The 18,455-nt window shown below is 43.5% G+C and overlaps 1 protein-coding gene across 5 annotated transcripts in view; it reads left to right on the top strand.

Annotated features, from left to right (window-relative positions):
* Npas2 (neuronal PAS domain protein 2) overlaps window positions 1–15,822 on the top strand; it is a 182,948-nt gene extending 167,126 nt beyond the window's left edge. For all 5 annotated transcript variants that reach the window (XM_052745085.1, XM_052745083.1, XM_052745084.1 and 2 more), the window contains exons 18-21: window positions 751–941; window positions 1,523–1,615; window positions 12,412–12,586; window positions 14,410–15,822. In XM_052745085.1, coding sequence (XP_052601045.1) covers window positions 751–941; window positions 1,523–1,615; window positions 12,412–12,586; window positions 14,410–14,586 — 636 coding nt within the window. In that variant the 3' untranslated portion in view covers window positions 14,587–15,822. The remainder of the gene's footprint in view (window positions 1–750; window positions 942–1,522; window positions 1,616–12,411; window positions 12,587–14,409) is intronic.
* Window positions 15,823–18,455: the final 2,633 nt, after the last annotated feature.

The following is an 18,455-nucleotide window of genomic DNA, read 5'->3' as shown; positions in this document are numbered from 1 at the left end:
GGCCATTCAACGTCACAGCAGAAAAGGAAAGCCAGGGCCAGGCCACCCCTCGTTCACTTATTGAGTCAGCAGACACTTATTGAAGGCTCCCTGCATGGCCTCCACTGAGAGAACCTTAAATGACTAAGAAAAGCCTCGGTTCCAATGGGGAAAACGGAGACAAATGGGCACACATCAGAGTGTGTCCGAGGGTGGCATGGGAATGCCAGGCACGAGATGTGTTGTAGAGTTAAATAGATGGTCAGAAGAGGAGGCTCCCTGAGAGGACTGTGTGTCAGCAAAGCCTGTGGGGGGTGGGGGTGAGAGTCAGCTGTATCAGCATCAAGTGGAAGAACATTTTGCAAAGATGGATCAGCATGTGCAAAGGTCCTGAGGCAGACATAGGCCCAGTGAGATAGAGAAACAGCAAAGAAGTAAAATGTGTAAGGAAAAAAAAAAATCTCAGTTCAATGGTTCCATTCTGCTGAGAGCCTGGAACTGCCCAGGAGATTTTAAGAATCTTCAAGGTGCTTACAACCCAATGTGGAAGACAGTCAAAATAAAAACAGCTCGCTGCGTAGTTGGTAGGTCCTAACTTAGAGGCGAAGCAAGAGTCCGTAGATGGGAATTCTTGGAGGTTTCCTAGAGAGGTGGACTGAGCTGAGTCTGAGCTTTCTCTCTCTCTCTCTCTCTCTCTCTCTCTCTCTCTCTCTCTCTCTCTCTCTCTCTCTCTCTCTCTCTTTCTCTCTCTCTCGTAAAATGACGGTCCAGAGTCCAAAGCCAATGAGGAGCTCTCAGCTGCTGCCTGCCAGCGGCCGATCGGTGAGCAGCCTGCCATCCCAGTTCAGCAGCTCCGCAGCTGTGCTCCCGCCAGGCCTGAGCCTCACCACAGCTGCCCCCACCTCTCAGGATGCCAGCCAGTGCCAGCCCAGCCCTGACTTCGGCCATGACCGGCAGCTCAGGTAGGAAACCACCCGGTCGAAAGGACAGGAGGGGGTCATTCGTGCTTTTCCTTCATCTGTCCCTTCTGCACAGCAAACTTCCAAGGATTCCCCAGCTCAGGTGACAGCAGGGAAGACCTTGGGGTCCTGAGGGTCATGGACAATGACCCCTTGTGTGGCTCGTAGTACTGCCATGAGGGCCACAGTTTTGGGTTCTAGTTTCGCTTCTGTTTTATAATAAAATACTCTACCCAAAAGGAACTTGGGTGAGAAGGGAGTTTTATTCAGCTTACAATTCCAGGTCACAGTCCATGACTGTAGGAAAAAGTCAAGGCAGGAACTTGAGACATCAACTTGTTTACTCCACTCTTACACATTTCAAGAGCCCTGCCTAGAGACTGGTGCTGCCCACAGTGGGCTGGCCACAGCAATTCATTTAAGACAGTCTCCCCCCCAAGACATGCCCACAGGCCAGCATAGCACAGACAGTCTCTCCTGGAGACTCTCTTCCCAGGTGACTCTAGATCGTATCAGGGTGGCATTGAAAACCAGCCATCCCAAGTGCTGACTGTAATGTCCCTTTTCTCTTTCTCTGTTCCAAGGCTGTTGCTGAGCCAGCCCATCCAGCCGATGATGCCTGGGTCCTGTGACGCCAGGCAGCCCTCAGAAGTCAGCAGGACTGGACGGCAAGTCAAGTAGGTTGAAGTGGGATAGACACCTGGATAGCATGGTCCCAGCCTGGCCTTTTCTTTTCCTTAAAAGGATGCTCCAGGACCTGATGTTCCTGGCAGTGATACTCCAGGCTTTCACAAGCCTGGGCAGGTTCACTGTGGATGTCTTACAACGTGTGCTCATAGCCTTCAGAGATCCTTTCCCAGAGCTTTTCTTCCACCAGTGCTCATGTAAACAGATAAAACCTGGTACCCACTCTCCATGCTCCAAACCAGAACTGAAGGAAATAGTGACATCTCACGGGTTGCAGCCATCTTTGGACTTATATATATATTATTATATATATATTATATATATATATATATATATATATATATATATATATAGGCATACATACAGATCTCAAAGCCTTCATCCCAGCTGTCCTCCTGAGTAAACAACAGCCTTTTCACTTCCTGAGCTTTCTCTCCAGCTTCAATGGTTGCTTTACAACCACACTGAGCTTCCCTGCCTCCTGCTTCTGGTACTGTAACCCAGGACCAGGAGATGCTACACATATGAGCTCCCTCACCCTCTCGGAGATACAGCTTCCTTCCCGTCTCTGGGCATTTTCTATTGTTCTAACTGGATGTCACAGGCAGAGTGACAGTCTATAAAGGTTTTATAGGCCTCCTGGTCCTAGCTAATGGGAAGTCCAGGCAGGTGGTGCTGGCGTCTGTTCAGCATCTGGTGAGGACCTGTGTCATAACATGGGAGAGAGAAAGCCAGTGTACCAGCTGAGTTCTCTTATTCTTATAAAGTCATTAAGGTCCTCATGGGGGCACCACCCTAATGACCTCATCCAGCCCTGATTACTTCCAAGGGCCCCACCTAAAATGACCATAAACACAGCGTTCAAGACTGGGTTTCCATCTAACACATGGACTTTGGGGAACACACTCAAGCCAGAGCATCCCTTCTCCCGCTTATCGCTACTGAGGAGCAGATTTGCTCAGCTGTTTAGCAGTAGAAGAGACTGTTTAATGAGTAGTGTCCTATGTCCTATGGAGACATAGGACAAATCATTTAAATGCTACTGGAAAGTAGGCTTTAAAAAAACAGCCTCTAGATTTTGATTTCTGTCCTCTTTCAAGACAGGATTCTCTTGCCTTGGCCTTTGAATGTTGGGATTACAGGTGTATTTTACCATGCCCAGCCTTTAGAAAGGAGGCTATCACATGGCCCTTACTTGTATAAGCACTATTTGAATTTAAGTCCAGAGTTTATCAGGACGGTGCTAACTAATGAAGCTTTGTGTGCAAAGCCTCTCTAGTGGCCCCCAGGACTGTCCCTAAGAATTCCTTCTCTGCCTTCTGCAGCCCATAATAACATAGCTGAGCAGTTCTGAAGCTCAGGGGTGTTTGGTTTTTTCCTCTTAGTCTATGGCTTAGGGACGCTTTCCTTGTTCCCTTCAATCAGTGGAGAGTCTGAGCTTTAAAAGAATGATGTCTAGAAGGCCACGTATTACCTATGGCAGAGCCAGGGACCAATTGACTCCAGAGCACAAACTCCCTTGACTTTGAATCTTCAAGACAACCTTGTTGGCCCTGTCTGGGGTCTCCCTTAGCCTATGGATAACTTTCTCTATAGTCTGTGCCCCTTAATACTTGACCGCCTTCTCTCTGCCCATGGAGTGGGAGCAGGCATGGGCATACATCCTGTGGGAAGCCATCTTTAAAATTCATGGCTTCTGTTCTCAATTAGGTAGGCGGGTTTGAATTTTGGTTTTGAGTTTTGCTTGTTCTTCGGAAATGTCCCATGTAAGTGGAAAGAAAGATGCTTGTTACCTCACTTTCTAGAGATGCTTAATTCTTCTGTGAATGAGGCAAAACCCAGAGCATTTTTCCCCTCCAGCAGCTGTAAATGCCATTTTTGGTCAAACCAATCATTTCTACCCTACTGTCTCTTCCAGACATGACCTAACAGCTCTATTCTCTAGAGGGTGTCGAGTTCTGCCTCCCATATACACACAGAAGTCTCTACAGGGGATGTCTGGAAGCCCCAAAGCCTGTTGCAGATGACCTCATACAGAGAAATGACTTCTTTAAAAATCAAACACAGAGGGGAATTCCCTGTATTGTCTTCAAACATCATCCTGTTCTTCCAGACCTTCCCATAAAGGCCATTCCTGGTTCCTCAATAATGGACCATTATCGCCAACATCTTTTTATGTTATTATTGTTGTTGTTGTTGTGATAAAGTACACATCATGTACCATTTGCCATTGACAGGTAATGTCACATCTGCCATCATCACCATTTAAGCACATAGTTCAGTGGCATCAAGGGCAGCTGCACTGTTGCACAGCCATGCCCACCATCCATTTCCAGAACTTCTCATCTCCCTAGACTCCATCTCTGCACAATAGCTCTGGCCCCACAGCCCCTGGCAGTCACCATCCTTCTCCCTGCCTTTCTGTGATTTTGACTATCTGGGGACCTTGCACAGTGTTTGCCCTTTGGTAGCAGACAAATTCCACTTAGCATAATGTTTTCAGGTTGCTTTCCTGTCCTAGCCTGTGTCAGTACTAAGGTGCTGTGTTCCATTGTACAGCTATGTTCATCAGTCAGTGGACATGGCACCATTCTGCCTTCTAGCTATTATTGTGAATAATAATATTTCTATGGGCATATGTAGCATGAATTCTATTTGGTCTTAATAATAAAAACCCAGAGTCGGATATCAGGGTGAAAGCTGAAAGATCAGAGAAGCAGAGCCGCCAGCCACTAGAAAGACTTCTTACCTCTAGGAATCCTCACACTGAAAGGGAGTGAGTTCCTGTCACCTCCCACTTTATATTCCTCTTTCTGCCCAGCCATATATATCACTTCCTGTCTCTACCTCCCTAGTGCTGGGATTAAAGGCATGAGATCCCAAATGCTGGGATCAAAGGTGTGTGCCACCACCACTGCCTGACTCTGTTTCTCTTTTGGACTGGATCAATCTTTGTAGCCCAAGGTGGCCTTGAACTCCTGATCATCCTGCTTCCTCCTCCCAAGTGCTGGGGTTAAAGCTGTGTGCTACCACTGCCTGACCTCTATGGCTAACTAGTGGCTTAGCTCCACACTCTGATCTCCAGGCAAGCTTTATTTGTTAGATCACAAACTAAATATCACCACGGGTATACAAATATCTATTTAAGTGTGTACATTTATTTCTTTTGGATATATAACTAGAAACAGAATTGCTGGATCATAAGGTATTTCTATTTTTATTTTTCTTGATTTTTAGTTAACATGTGAATTAATGGAATTTGTTGTGAAATTTCCCTACATATGTGTGCTCCTATCCATCTGCCCCACTTCCCTTGTCTGTCCTCCAATCACACCCTCTTGCTGGCGCATGTCCTCCCCCACAAGTAGCTCCTGTATAGAAGCTCTTTATAATCATGCAATCCCACTTGTCAAATCTTGGAATTACTTCCTGTCGTCCTATGGTCCCTTTAAGAAAGTCCTTGCTTATGCCTGTACCTAGAAATGTTTTCCTCTAGCAGCCAGGGTTCCGGTGTTACCAATTATGGTTTTTGATCAATTTTGAATTGATTTTGGTCAGGGTGAAGGACATGGATCTAGTTCTTTCTTCTACTTGTGAAAACTCTAGTTTTTCCAGAACTATTTTTTGAAAATGCCATCTTTTGTCCAGTGTATATATTTTTGACACATTTGTTGAAGATTTAGTTGGCTTAGTTGTATGGGCTTGTATCTGTCTCCTCTGTTCGATTCCATTGCTCCACATGTTTCTTTACAAGCAGTTTGTTACTATGGCACTATAGTGTAGTTTGAGATCAGGATTCGTGATGCCTCCATGATGGCTCTTTCTTTTTTCCTTTTTTTTTTTTTTTTTTTTTTTTTTTTTTGGTTTTTCGAGACAGGGTTTCTCTGTGTAGCTTTGCGCTTTTTCCTGGAACTCACTTGGTAGCCCAGGCTGGCCTCGAACTCACAGAGATCCGCCTGGCTCTGCCTCCCGAGTGCTGGGATTAAAGGCGTGCGCCACCACCGCCCGGCCATGATGGCTCTTTCTGATAGGAGTTGCTTTGACTATTGGGGGGTCTTTCGTGTTTTGTATTAATTTTTGGACTTTTTTTCTTTTTCTGTGAAGGACAACACTAGGATTTTTATGGCAACTGTGTTGAATCCATAGATCAGTTTTGGTAATAGAGGCATTTCACAGTGTTAACTTCTCCGGTGTCCCCACGAGTCGGGGAGCTTTTTCTACCTTGGGGTGCCTTGTTCGATTTCTCTTTTCAGTGTCTTAAAGTTTCTATTGTAGATGTCTCTCACTCCCTTGCTTAGGTTTATCACTAGTCATTTTTAATGATTTAAGATTATTTTATCTGGGCATTTTAAAGCTACTATGATGAGATTATTTTCTGATTTCTTTCTTGGCAAATGCACTATTGGTATATAGAAAAGTTGCTCATTTTTTGTAAGTTAATTTTGTGTCTACTACTTTGCTGAAATTATTTCTCATGTCTAACAGTTTTCTGGAAGAAGCTTTAGAGTCTTTAAATATATGGCCATGTGATCCACACATAGAGACAATTAGACTTCATCGTTTCCTATTTGTATCTCTTTTATTTCATTCTTATTTACCTAGCAAGACTTCAAACACGTGATTAGGTAAGAGTGATGAAAACGGTAACCCTTGTCTCATTCCTGATTGGGGGAGGAATCCTTTCCATTATTCTCTATATAGAGTAATGCTGGCTGTAGGCTTTCCATATAGACCCTTTATTAAATTGTGTTATGAGCCTTCAATTTCTAATTTCTTCATGAAGAACTATTTCATTCATAAAGGAATATTGTACTTTCTCAAAGATCTTTTCTGTATTGATTACAAAGATCCTATGATTTTTGTCCTGAAGTATACTGGTGTGCTGTATTACCTTTATTGATTTGCATATGTTGAACCACTCTTGGTCATGGTATATGATCTTCTTAATGTGTTCTTGAGTTAAATTCACAAGAATTTTATTGAGACTATATGATCTGTATTCATCAGGGCAATTGACCTGGTTCTAGGATTTTCTTTGTTAGGATGCTTTTAATTACTGTTTCAGTCTTGTCGACTGCTGTGGATCTGTCTATATTGTTTATATATGCTTGATTTAATTTTGGTAGGCCATATGCTTCTAGATTTTTCCAGGGCTGTTTGTCTGTACTTTCAGACTTCCAAGTATTCCCTATGATCCTCTAGATTTAATTAAAATATATTTCAACATTTCTTTTTCATCTCCAACTAGATTAGTTTGAGTGTCTCTCTCTCTCTCTCTCTCTCTCTCTCTCTCTCTCTCTCTCTCTCTCTCTCTCTCTCTCTCTCTCGTCATTCTTGTTTATCATTTCAAAGAGCCAGCATTATGTTTGATCGATTCTATGTTCTCTTAGTTTCCATTTCATAAAGTTCTGTTCTAATTTTGATTACCTCTTGCTGCCTACTGCTTTGGGGTTTGGCTTATTCTTGTTTTTCTAAGACATTGAAGTGCCATTTATTTGAAATCTCTGGGTTTTTAATGTCATCACTCATAGCTATGAATTGTCCTCTTAGAATGACTCTACCTGTACCCCAAAGATTGGTAAGTTGTGTTTTAATTTTCATTTCATCCTAGAATTTTTCCCTCCCCTTTCTTCAGCAACCCACCGATCATTCATGAATGTTTTATTCAGTCTCTAAGTATTTGTAATTTCTAGAGATTCTATTGCTATTGATTTCTAGTTTGATTCCATTGTGATCTTTTAAATACAAGAAATCGTCCCAACTATTTTCTGTTTGTTAAGACTTACTTTATTCCTAGAATATGTTCTATTTTGAAGAAGGTTCCATAAGCAGCTGAGAAAAATATGAATACCACATATGTTGGATAAAATATTCCATAGATTTTTACTAAATCCATTTGGTCTATTATATAGCATTTTGGGCTTTATGGGCCTGCATAGTGTCATTTAACTATTGGTTTTTCAGTTTAAATGACCTATCTGAAAATAAAAGTGAAATATTGACATCGCCCACTATTACTACATGAGGACATATCCAACATCCTTTAACGTCCATTAGAGTTTGTTTTATGAAATTGGGAGTCCCAACATTTGGTGCCTATATTTATGATTATTATGTCCTCTTATATAGTGTTCTCTTTGTTAATATGTAATGGCCTTTTTATTTCTTCTAATTTTGGTTAGAAGACCATCCACTATCAGAATAGCTACAGCAGCTGGTTTCCACCTTTCACACACTCACTAGATTAGATTAACTACCATCCTTCCACACTCAGGTCTGCGCATGTCTTGGCTAGAGAGGTGTGTGTCTTGGGAGCAACACCACTCTGGATCCTGTTTTCTTAACCCAGTCAGTGAATCCGTATCTCTTTATTTGTGGTGAGTTGAGGCCATTTATATTTAAGGTTATTATTGAAAGATGTTTACCAATCCCTGGAGTTTTGTTGATTGTTTCTGATTGGTTGGATTGTTGTTTATTCCTTCCTTTAGTATTAAGTTCTGCTGATTTTCTTTGTCAAAAATGATGGAGTGCTTCTTAACATTTCTTTATTCATCTGCTCATCTCACAAAATGTATTCTTTCATTTGCTCTTGAGATTAAGACTTTCTTTGTCCCGGGCACACAATATTCCTTTTGTGTTCTTTGTAGTGCTGGCTCAGGGGTTTTGATGGTTGGCTTTAATTATCAACTTGATGCAACTTAGAATAACCTTAGGAAACTGTCTCAATGAGGAATTGTCTACATTGGGTTGGCCTGTGGGCATATCTGTGGGAGACTGTCTTAATTAAATTAATTGATGTGAGAAGCCCCAGCCTACTGTGGGTCTTCTTAAGAAAGGGAGTCCTGAAGTGCAGGAAAGTGGAAAAATCCAGTAAGGCACAGAGAGCATGCAACTAAACACACACGCACTTATTTCCTTGTGCTCTTGACTATGGATGAGATGTGACAAGCTGCTCCAAGCTCCTGCCACTGTGACCTCCCTTGTGTGATGGACTGTATCCTGGGATTGTCAACTAAATAAATCCTTTTGCCTCTCAGTTGCTTTTTGTCAGGGTATTTTCTCATAGCAACAGAATTTAAACCACTACAATAGTCATGAATTACCTTAGTTAGTAGTTATCTTGAAATGTCCTTAATTATTCATCAATGCAAAAAGATAGACTTGGTGAATTTAGGAATGTTGGTTGAAAGTTGTTTAGTTTCAGGACTTGAAATAGATTTTCCTGTGCTTTCCTGGCTTTGAAGTTCCTCATGGGAGGTCAGATATTCTGATGTAGTTGGCATTTGTCCCTTTCAACTTTTAATATTGTTTCTTTGCTTTTTATTTTTAACAACTTGACTATATTATTTCACAGAAATGTTCTTTTCTATTTGTGATTCCAAGTGACCCTTGTGTTCTCTAGATTAGGAACTTTTCTGCTATAATCCCACAAACTAGGTTCTCCATGTCTATAATTTTTATCTCAGTCTCCCGCCCTGGATTCATAGCCTGGTCTTCTCATCACTCCCTAGAGCTGTGGACATCGTAGCCATGCTTATTCTGCTTTATGTTTCTTTACTGAAGTTTGAATCAGTATTTTCCCAATGTGACTGTTCTTCTTTCTCTTGGTCTAGCTCATCAGTTACACATCTCACTACACGTCTCAATTGATTTATACATTTCTTGTTGTTGTTGTTGTTGTTTTTTCAAAATCTCAATGTCCTTGTTAAATTGCTCTTCTCATAAAGGTGAGTTTATCATCTGTTTTACTCACTCTTATATGTGGCTGGCTTTCCTGCCCAGATCCAACACTGAATTCATCTCTTTGTTTGTATTTTCTTTGGGATGTTTTATTTCTTTTCATTTTTTACTGCACCTCATCTAGCATTTTACTTATTTCAGTGACTTTTGGTTCAGTAGGCTGTGTCCTTGTGTTTTCCATACTTTCTAAGTAGTGCTGAGCCTGCTGATAGATAGACCAGAGCGGTTGCCGCCATTTGCATGCGTCTTAGCCTACGTTCTGATGCCGCTGAGCTGTGAACTTGTGTCTCTCGGGCTGGAGATCTCTTCTGGCTTTATTTAAAGGTCTTCCTACCACACAGCCTGCTCTTTTTAAAACATTTTTATTCTTTTTCAATTTTATGTGTATGCGGGTTCTTTCTGCGTGTATATCTGTGAACCGTGTTTGTGTCTGGTGCCTGGGGAAGCCAGAAGAGGGAGTCAGGTCCCATGGAACTAGAGTTATAGATGGTTGTGAGGCAACATGTAGGTGCTGGAAACTAAACCCAGGTCCTCTGGAAGAGCAGGCAGTGCTCTTAATTGCTGATCCATCTCTCCAGGCTCCCTACACTTTTTAAAACACTTTGTGTATGTGTGCACATGCACCCACTATATTTGTGCAGGTGACTACAGGGGCCAGAAGAGGTGTTGCATTCCATGAAGCCAGAGTCTCAGGCAGCTAAACTCCCAGATGTGGGTGCTGGGAATTGAATTTCGGTCCTCTGGAAAAAAAAAAACAGCAAGCTTTCTTAACCACTGATTCATCTCTCTGGCCCCAGGAAGCTTACTTCTAAGGATTCAATCCTTATACTACCTAGAGAGGAGAAAATACTACTGTAATAGCAATATCACCAGACTATAGACAATAGAAAAGGACATTTAAAATTAGTTGATCCCACTAATATATCTCCACTAAGATAGAATGTTTTCTGAAGTTAAAAGTGACTGAAGGCAAATGTGGAAACTGTAAATGAATGAGGCAAAAGGAGACAGGGGTGAGGAGAAAGTCAAGAGCAGTGACGGCTAAATAAAGAAGATAAACCAGAGAGAAGTGGAGGAAGAAGTTGAGAGGGGAAGAGAAATTATTTTTAAAATAAAGGAAAAGTTAATTCTCAATAATGAGAAAGTTTAAAGACAAAAGTAAAATGTAAGAAGGTAACTAAGTAAGAGCCGGCTCACTTAAGTGACTTCTCTTCTTTGTGTGGGGAGCACTCTCTGCTGTCCACACTTCACTTTGCACCCTCCCAAGATTTTTCCAGACTGTACCTCTCTGGGTGGGCTACTGTTCTATTGGGAAGGAGTCTCCCAAGTACATTCAGAACTAGGAAAGCAGCCACAGCCCTGAGAGCTGTACAAGTGAAGGACCAGTCTGTACTTTCTAATAGCCTTATGTACTGGTCATCCAGCTGGAAGGATGCTGCTGTAGATGTCAGATAGCCCAGTGGAGCCTCAGAGTTCTTGGATTCTACAGCAGTGAACAGCAGACAGGCAGCTCTAGAGACTGTCCATCTGTGTTCTGTTCTTCATCCCAGGGATGTTCTTGGTAGATAAGGTACGCTTCTGGCCCAAGAGTGCAGGGCTGCTCTGTGCTCACTGCCTGAGCCCAGTCTCTGGCCACCTGCTCCTTTCAGCTCATCAGCATCCAGCCTCTCTCGTTCTCTATAACTGCCTTCCAGATATCTCTCTGGCCCTGGGACTGTAGGGGGTTAAATCATGCTCCCTGACTTATGGATTTCCCCCATTTGGGGGTGCCTCCAGGTTTACCTCAGTTTTAAGCAATAAGTTCCCTCTCAAATGGGACCGGCCACTGCTCTCTGAGTCATACAGAATGGCAAGATGGAAGTCCTCCCACTGCAGAATTGTCCATTGGAGGAACCAGTCTCACCAATACCTGTAACTGGATCAGGGCTTGTGAGAGCTGTGGGCTCGTCCTGAGGGTAGTGTTCCAACCGCTTTTCAGCTGCCTACATCAACTTTGGGATGAGACTTCTGGTCTACCTCAGAGCCACACAGCTGGAGCTGTTTCAGCTGGGCGTAACTCTGGATGCATCGCCTTTCTCCACACTTTCCAGCTGTTCCTCCACCGCCTATGAGTTTCTCTCTTTGGAGAGAAAGCCTATTTTTTCTTGTTCTGACTCTTCTCCCTCACCAAGTCACAAGGAGGCAGCTTTTAGTTTGCCATCTTACCCAAAAAATCCCATGTTTCATTTTTTGAGGAATCTCTAAAATGATGTTCAGAATAGCTGTACCATTTTCCGTTCTCACCAACATCACACATCCTTACTAACAAGGGTTTTGTTTTTGTTTTTCCTTCTCGTACATGTACATACACACAGATACAATGTCTTCAAGGTTTACTCATCTGATAGTATATGCCAAAATTTATACATGTATGTATGTATAGCTTCATCATGATTGTGTGAATTGATAGCTCATGTCTGTTTTGATTGGCTTCCTCCTATTGGTTAGTTACAATGTGTATCTTTTCATATGCTTATCAGCCTTTGTATTTTTTCATTGGATGCTCAAGCCATTTTTCCTTACTTTGTTTGGGTTCTTTGGGTATTAATAGGATGTTGGTGGTATAGCTGTAGGTATTCTTTTATATCTCCTGAATATCAATCCCTCGTCAGACATATGATGGGCAGAGATTTTTCTCCCATACCCTGATTTACTTTTCTGTGGATGGACAGTACCCTTTGATGTCCAAGTTTCTTGACTCACTTTTTTCTATCATTGTCAGTAAGGCTTTTTTAAAGATTTATTTATTTATTTTATTATATGGGTATTTTGCCTGCATGTGCGTAGTATGTGTAGAAGGTAAAGGGGGTTCAGATCCCCTGGAACTGGAGTAGCAGGTGGTTGTGAATCACCATGTGGGTGCTGGGAACCAAACCCAGGTCCTCTGGAAAAGCAGCCAGCGCTCTTAACCACTGACCCATCTCTCCAGTCCCTATAGCTGGTGTTTTTAGTACCGTGTCAAGTGTCTCTTTCTTTTGCTTTGTTTGTCCTACATGAAACTAAACAGGTACGCACAGAGCCAGGTCATGTTTCCAAGTCCAGACGCGCTCCCTGCCGGCAGCAGTGCCTCCACCCCTGTCCTGCTGATGGGCCAGGCGGTGCTCCATCCCAGCTTCCCCACATCCCAGCCAGCACCACTGCAGCCAGCACAGGCTCAGCAGCAGCCCCCACACTACCTGCAGGTAGGTGAGCACCACGGCCCGAGGGAGACACCAGTGAGCTTGGTGAGCAGAGGCTGAGTTCCACACTCGACTTTTATAGGGTTTTTTTTTCTTCCCTAGTAGAGAGAACAACCTCAGAAACGTTCATAGTTGCTTAATTTGAATGCTTAATGTACAGTATGAAAATTAAGACTAGATTAACAGTATGCTGTTAACAGTATGGTGGTATGCTGAAAATATGTATTTAAAGGTAATTTTTTATCAGTTTTGCATCTTGATATGCTAATATTTTTACAAAAAAGGTCAAAAATTAATGACAGTTTTTATCAAACTTTTTAGTGCATAAAAGTATAAAATTAAAACACATTTAGTTAAAGATCCATCAAACTGCTTTAGTAAATATGTTAATGTGTAAAATAAAGTTTGGGCATGAAAACTGGAGGCACATTTCACATAGACACTATCCAGAAAGTAAAAAGTACTATCAAGCAAGTATCAAGCACACCAGAGGAGGAAGGGTGGCTGGCCTGGGGTTTCAGTAGGAGCAGTGTCCCTTCTGGGGCTCTCAAAGGGCTCCATCTTCTCCTCACACATGTCCAGAGCAACCCTCTAGCTCAACTCATCCTTCACCCTGCCTGGTGGGACTTCCCCTAATAAGGACCACCCACTTGCTCTGCTTGGCATCTTTGAGGGCAAAAGACAACACGCAGAGGCTGAGACATCTTGAGAAGCGTGAGATAGAGATGGAGAGAGACAACATCCTTAAAGATCTGGGATGTCGTTTGATTCCAAAGCTGTTAAGCCAGCTGTGGTATAATTTTCAAATCTCCCTGGCTGTACCCACAGTGATAGTGGGTGTCAACTCTGACTTTGTGGATCTTGTCAGTTCTCGGGATAGGGAAGTAATCTGGCATGGGAAACAATGAGGCCGAGAGACAGGCCCGGAGGTGAGAACAGGAAAGGTCTCTGTGTGTCTTCCGCCGCCGCAGTAGTTTACAAATACCTGCTGCATTCTAGGTACCAAGCAGAGATGCAAAGGGCTCTTCAGCCATCCTGGTGGCCTTGGGATCTCAGAGCACATGCAGGGAGGTGGGCTAGCACAGAACACACTCGGGCTCTGATGGTACAGAGAGCGCGCCTGGTAGGGAAGCCTTCCTGGAAGAAGGCTCAGAGGCATCTCTGGCAGAACCTGACCATCAAGAAAATATCAAGTGTGAGTGAAGGAGAAGAAATGAAAAGATGGGGTTTCACAGACAGCCCAGCATAAGGCCATGGATAGGTATTCTGGGAAGTGTCAAAGGTGGCTTTGGGGCACTGGGCTATTGGAGAGGGACATTTATTTGTAGGCAAGAGTGGAAAATGAGAGTGAAACTTCCAAAGTCGGACTGACTGGGTGAAGCTTTTGCATTTCCAATCACGAAGTCTCCTTCCAGGTTCTGGAAAATGGCAGTATTTGAAGTAGTCACAGGATGAGGGACCTACTTAAGGGGCATACATCTGTCTATGCAGATTCTTCCCTGCCCACCATCTATGTGGGCTCAGACTCCAACACACACACACACACACACACACACACACACACACACACACACACACACACACGACGAAGGAGCTACCCCTCCCCCTTTCCATCTAGCGTTGACACACAAGTGTACTGTCGGAGAGTTTGGCTTTCCCTCCATCATGCACGCGCATGCACACATGCATGCACCACTGCCTAGCCGTCTGAGGGGAGTCCCAGAGTCTGATAGCATCTGCTGCAAAACCTGGGGGTACTGAAGTCACTTGAAGAGTGGAGGGACTGGCCAGCCACTCAGCCCCTTTTCTCCTTTTTCCTGCTACAGGCACCAACATCTCTGCACAGTGAGCAGCAGGACTCGCTCCTTCTCTCTAACTTCTCCCAGCAGCCCGGGACCCTGGGCTACGCAGCAACCCAGCCCACACAGCCGCAGCCCCCACGCCCTTCCCGCAGGGTCAGCCGGCTGTCCGAGTCCTCAGGTCTCCAGCAGCCACCCCGATAGTGCCCTGACACTGGAGTCCAGACGCAACCAGCTTTAACCAATGGAAGAGGAGGGGGTGGCCGTGGGAAAAACGGGAAGAAAGGTTTACATGGCTTTGGCACACCCCGTATACATTTCAGAACTCCCTATGGTAACGTGTCTGGAGTGTGGCACTGGCAGACTGGGGAAAGAACAGGAATACTGGCCATGATTCCCTTGCCCTGAGGTTCTCGGGGCATCCGCTACAGCCATACCAGACAGGAACCAAGTGCCCCCTTATGGGCATCGTTTCCTGGTCTATCTGCAGAGGTAGTACATCTCGCTGCCTCCAGGAGAGAGTCGCCGGGTACTCTACCAACTGACACATGTCCCAAGCCCTAGCTGGCCTTCACTCTCTTGACGGTCTTTCCTTTACAGTCAAGGACTAAGTTAGAGGTCTTTGGAGAGAGAGAATAAAGAGATTATTTTCATTATTTTTAAAAGGTGGTTTCTGTTTTAATTTGCACAGCTGCGCACAGGGGAAATAACTTAGGCACTTTCTGTTTTTGTTTTTTAAATAATAAGGTCTCATGGCTTCCCTAAGAATCCACAGTAACAAAAACAGCCCACCAATCAGATAGCGAAGCCTGTTATTAATGAAGCTGCAGATCCACACCCTTGACCTAAACCCTGGTGGGTTGAGGCTCTTCGCCACCACGCCCTTCTGGTCGTCAGTTTCCTCCCTAAACGGAACACTGGATATTCCTGTTGACTTCACTGATTGTAACTACAAAGGCGGACTCCGAGCAAAGCACAATCTCACAGCTATTCCAGAATTCCCTAGAGACCTCTAAGACCATGAGGGAAGAGGGTCTGCAAGCAGGGCAACCTGGCCTGCCGGCTGCAGTCTCCCAGGAAACCAGTCACGTGCTGGCCATCCTGGGGAGGCCGCTGCATCTTTCCACAGATCTTCCCTGATGATTCTGAAGATTGGATTTTCCTTTTTCAAAATGCACTTTGCTTTTTTTTTTTGTATGTTTTGTTATGTTGAGATGTTTCTAAAGAGAAGATTTTATGTAATTATAAGAGGAAGTGTAGTGAATTGTACAGCTGTTGTAATAATGACCTATTTCTATAAAAAATAAAATTGTACGGATTATGTGTAAATTATTTTGTATCTGAGATACCAGTTCCATTCCCAAATATAAAAGTATAAAGGTTTCCTTGTGTTTTTCTGTGAGTGAACATTTTGTAATAAATTAACAAGTTTGTACAATTTCCTTTGTCCCTTGTTATACATCCACACATATATCAGTTTACTGGGAAACTATTTGGTTTTTGGTTTTTTTTTAATTTCAAGATGTTGAAGCCAGGCACGGTGGTGCACATCTTTACTCTCAGCACTCAGGAGGCAGAGGCAGGCAGATCTCTGAGTTCACAAGGCCAGCCTGGTCTACAAAGTAAATTCTAGGACAACCAGGGCTACACAGAGAAACTCTGTCTCAAGAAAAAAAAAAATCAAGATGTTGAAAGCTTTAGAAGTAGTTTTCGTTCAGCTTTCTGTTACTGTGATAAAATAAGTGAGGTGATGAACTTTCCAAAGTGGGCTCATGGTCTCATGTCTCGGGGACTTCAGTCCATGGTCACTTGGCCCTGTCGCTTTAGGCCTGTGGCGGCATAGAACATCATGGAATGAGTGAATGGCAGAGCAGGCCTGCTCACCTCAGGATGGCCAGGAAGCAAAGAAAGAGAAAGGGAACAGGGTCCCAATGGGACCGAAATTTATTCCACTAGGCCCCACCTGCTAAAGGTTGCGGCACACCCAATAGCTGAGGTCCGAAGTTTGGACACATGGGCCTTTTGGGGACCATTCAAGACCCAAACTACAGTATGGTGGAAACAATACAATAACCGGTGCTGGAATGGAGTTCTTGAGCTGCGTGAGTCTGCCGGTTTCCTAAGGTTTAAAGCTCATGATAGGAAAGCACATTTTCACTGTAGACATGATAACATGAGAACAAGGAAAAGTTCCTGGGAACATCTCAACCTTGTGGACACAGGAAACCTGTAGAAACGATGGAGACATTCCCCACCAAAGCAGTCATTCATTGCTTGCGATCATGCTCAATCAGGCCGGATCCTGTGGACTCTCACTGCCAACATTTAGACCAGTGATGTCTAAACACACACAAGGTAAGTGTGCCAAGGTATGTGTGAGATGTGCACACATACACACCATTGAGAAGGCACAGAGCAGCATGTCTGAGGTCTTGATCGGCTACAGCCATCTCAGTCACGAGGTCCAGCATGCTAACATGAGGGTACTCTAGTGGTCTACACTGAGTGCTTCCAGGTTCTTGTTGTCTTGTTAAAAAAAGCTGAAGAAGCACACACAAATAGTGACCTAGCAAAGGTCTTATTCAAGAGCACGGTAAATACACAGAATAGACACACTGCTAGGAGAGAGCAGCCGGCGCCAAGCACGATTGCCCTAGGTTACTTTGCAAAGCTTCATTTTATGAGCCCACGCGGAGGGAGGAATTAGTTGCCAAGGATGAGGCTTAGGTGATTTGGTGTTTCCACTGATGGGCTTGGGTTATATAACTCTTTGTTCTCTCAACATGTTCTTTCTCATGATGCATCTAATTTTTGAATCATATGTGTGTCCAATCACGCATAGGCACAGAATGGTAAGTAGGAGATTTTCCCTGAAAGCTCACTCGGTGGATACAGGTTGCCTTGTGCATGTGCACTGAATACCAGCCTGGTTTGAATTGGGTCACTGCCTGCAGTTCTAGGACAGGTTCCATGTTTGACCACAAAGGGGGGTGGGATCCCCAAAGGTTGTTAGGGAGTTGCTAGGGGTTACTAGGATTGACTGCCCTCTTCGTTTGGAGAAGGTTGTACACATAGCTCCATGCAAACGGGGCCCCAGGTTGCTAAATTGCCTGTGAAAACTACCTGAGTGCCTTAGGAGTATTCAGCATTTGGGAACCACCAAGATGGTCTCTCCCTTTCCAAACATGCTGGCTGCATGGAACTATGTTCCTTGCAAGTATGTTATTAAGACAGGTCTGTAAGACAGGTTGCTCTCTTCTGTAAAATGATGCCGGTTCCTTTTTGGCTCTCTAGCTAAAGGACCAATCTTGGATACATGTATCTGTGATTACTCTACGCCTGAGGGCATGGGTGGGGTAGGTAGTAAAGCCAAAATATTTTGCATCCACAGAGAGGAATATTTACTTCTTGAAGAACTTGAAGTGAACCCTGTTTTTAAAACATGAAGTTTGGATGGAACTCAATAACCTATTTCTTTCTTAATTTGACATTGTCTAAGGTTTAGAGATCTGGTTTTTCTGGAAAAGAATTTATCATTTAATTGCAGTCATACTTTAATTGGTGGTTAGCCTCCTAAGTGGAACAAGATTGTTAATGGCCGCAGTCTATTCATTATCCTAAGAGTGTCTAGCTGGAAGCCATTAAAAGAGGGTGGAGTATGTTGTGCTCCTAATTTAATTTCGTTCTGCCTGAATTTTACACATGTTCAGAATTTGGATAAACTCAAAAAACTCTTATTGTGTAATATTCCACTAAATGCATGCATCATGGGAATTGTAATCACTGAGCTCTTCATTCATTAGCTTTGCTCATTAAAAGGCTATTTTGCAACCACATCTTTGTTCCAGAAAAACCATGACCTTAACTGTCTGGAACAGTATAAAGTGTCCTGGTTCAAGAGTCAAGCTTGAGTGTGACCTCGGAATACTTGGTTTAAGATATTACAAACCAACTAAAATTGTAGTGTATTCTGTGTCTAACAACTAAAACGTTGCTTGTACAAACAGCATGCTAAGTTGTTATTGTTGTTCTAGACAAGATCTCACTTTGTAGCTCTAAACTGGCTTGGAACT

Source organism: Peromyscus californicus, unplaced genomic scaffold, assembly GCF_007827085.1.
Source record: "Peromyscus californicus insignis strain IS unplaced genomic scaffold, ASM782708v3 Scaffold_19__1_contigs__length_69161282, whole genome shotgun sequence".
In the NCBI taxonomy this organism is placed as follows: domain Eukaryota; kingdom Metazoa; phylum Chordata; class Mammalia; order Rodentia; family Cricetidae; genus Peromyscus; species Peromyscus californicus.
Note: the sequence above shows the minus strand (reverse complement) of the source record. Positions and strands in the feature narration are given on the sequence as shown.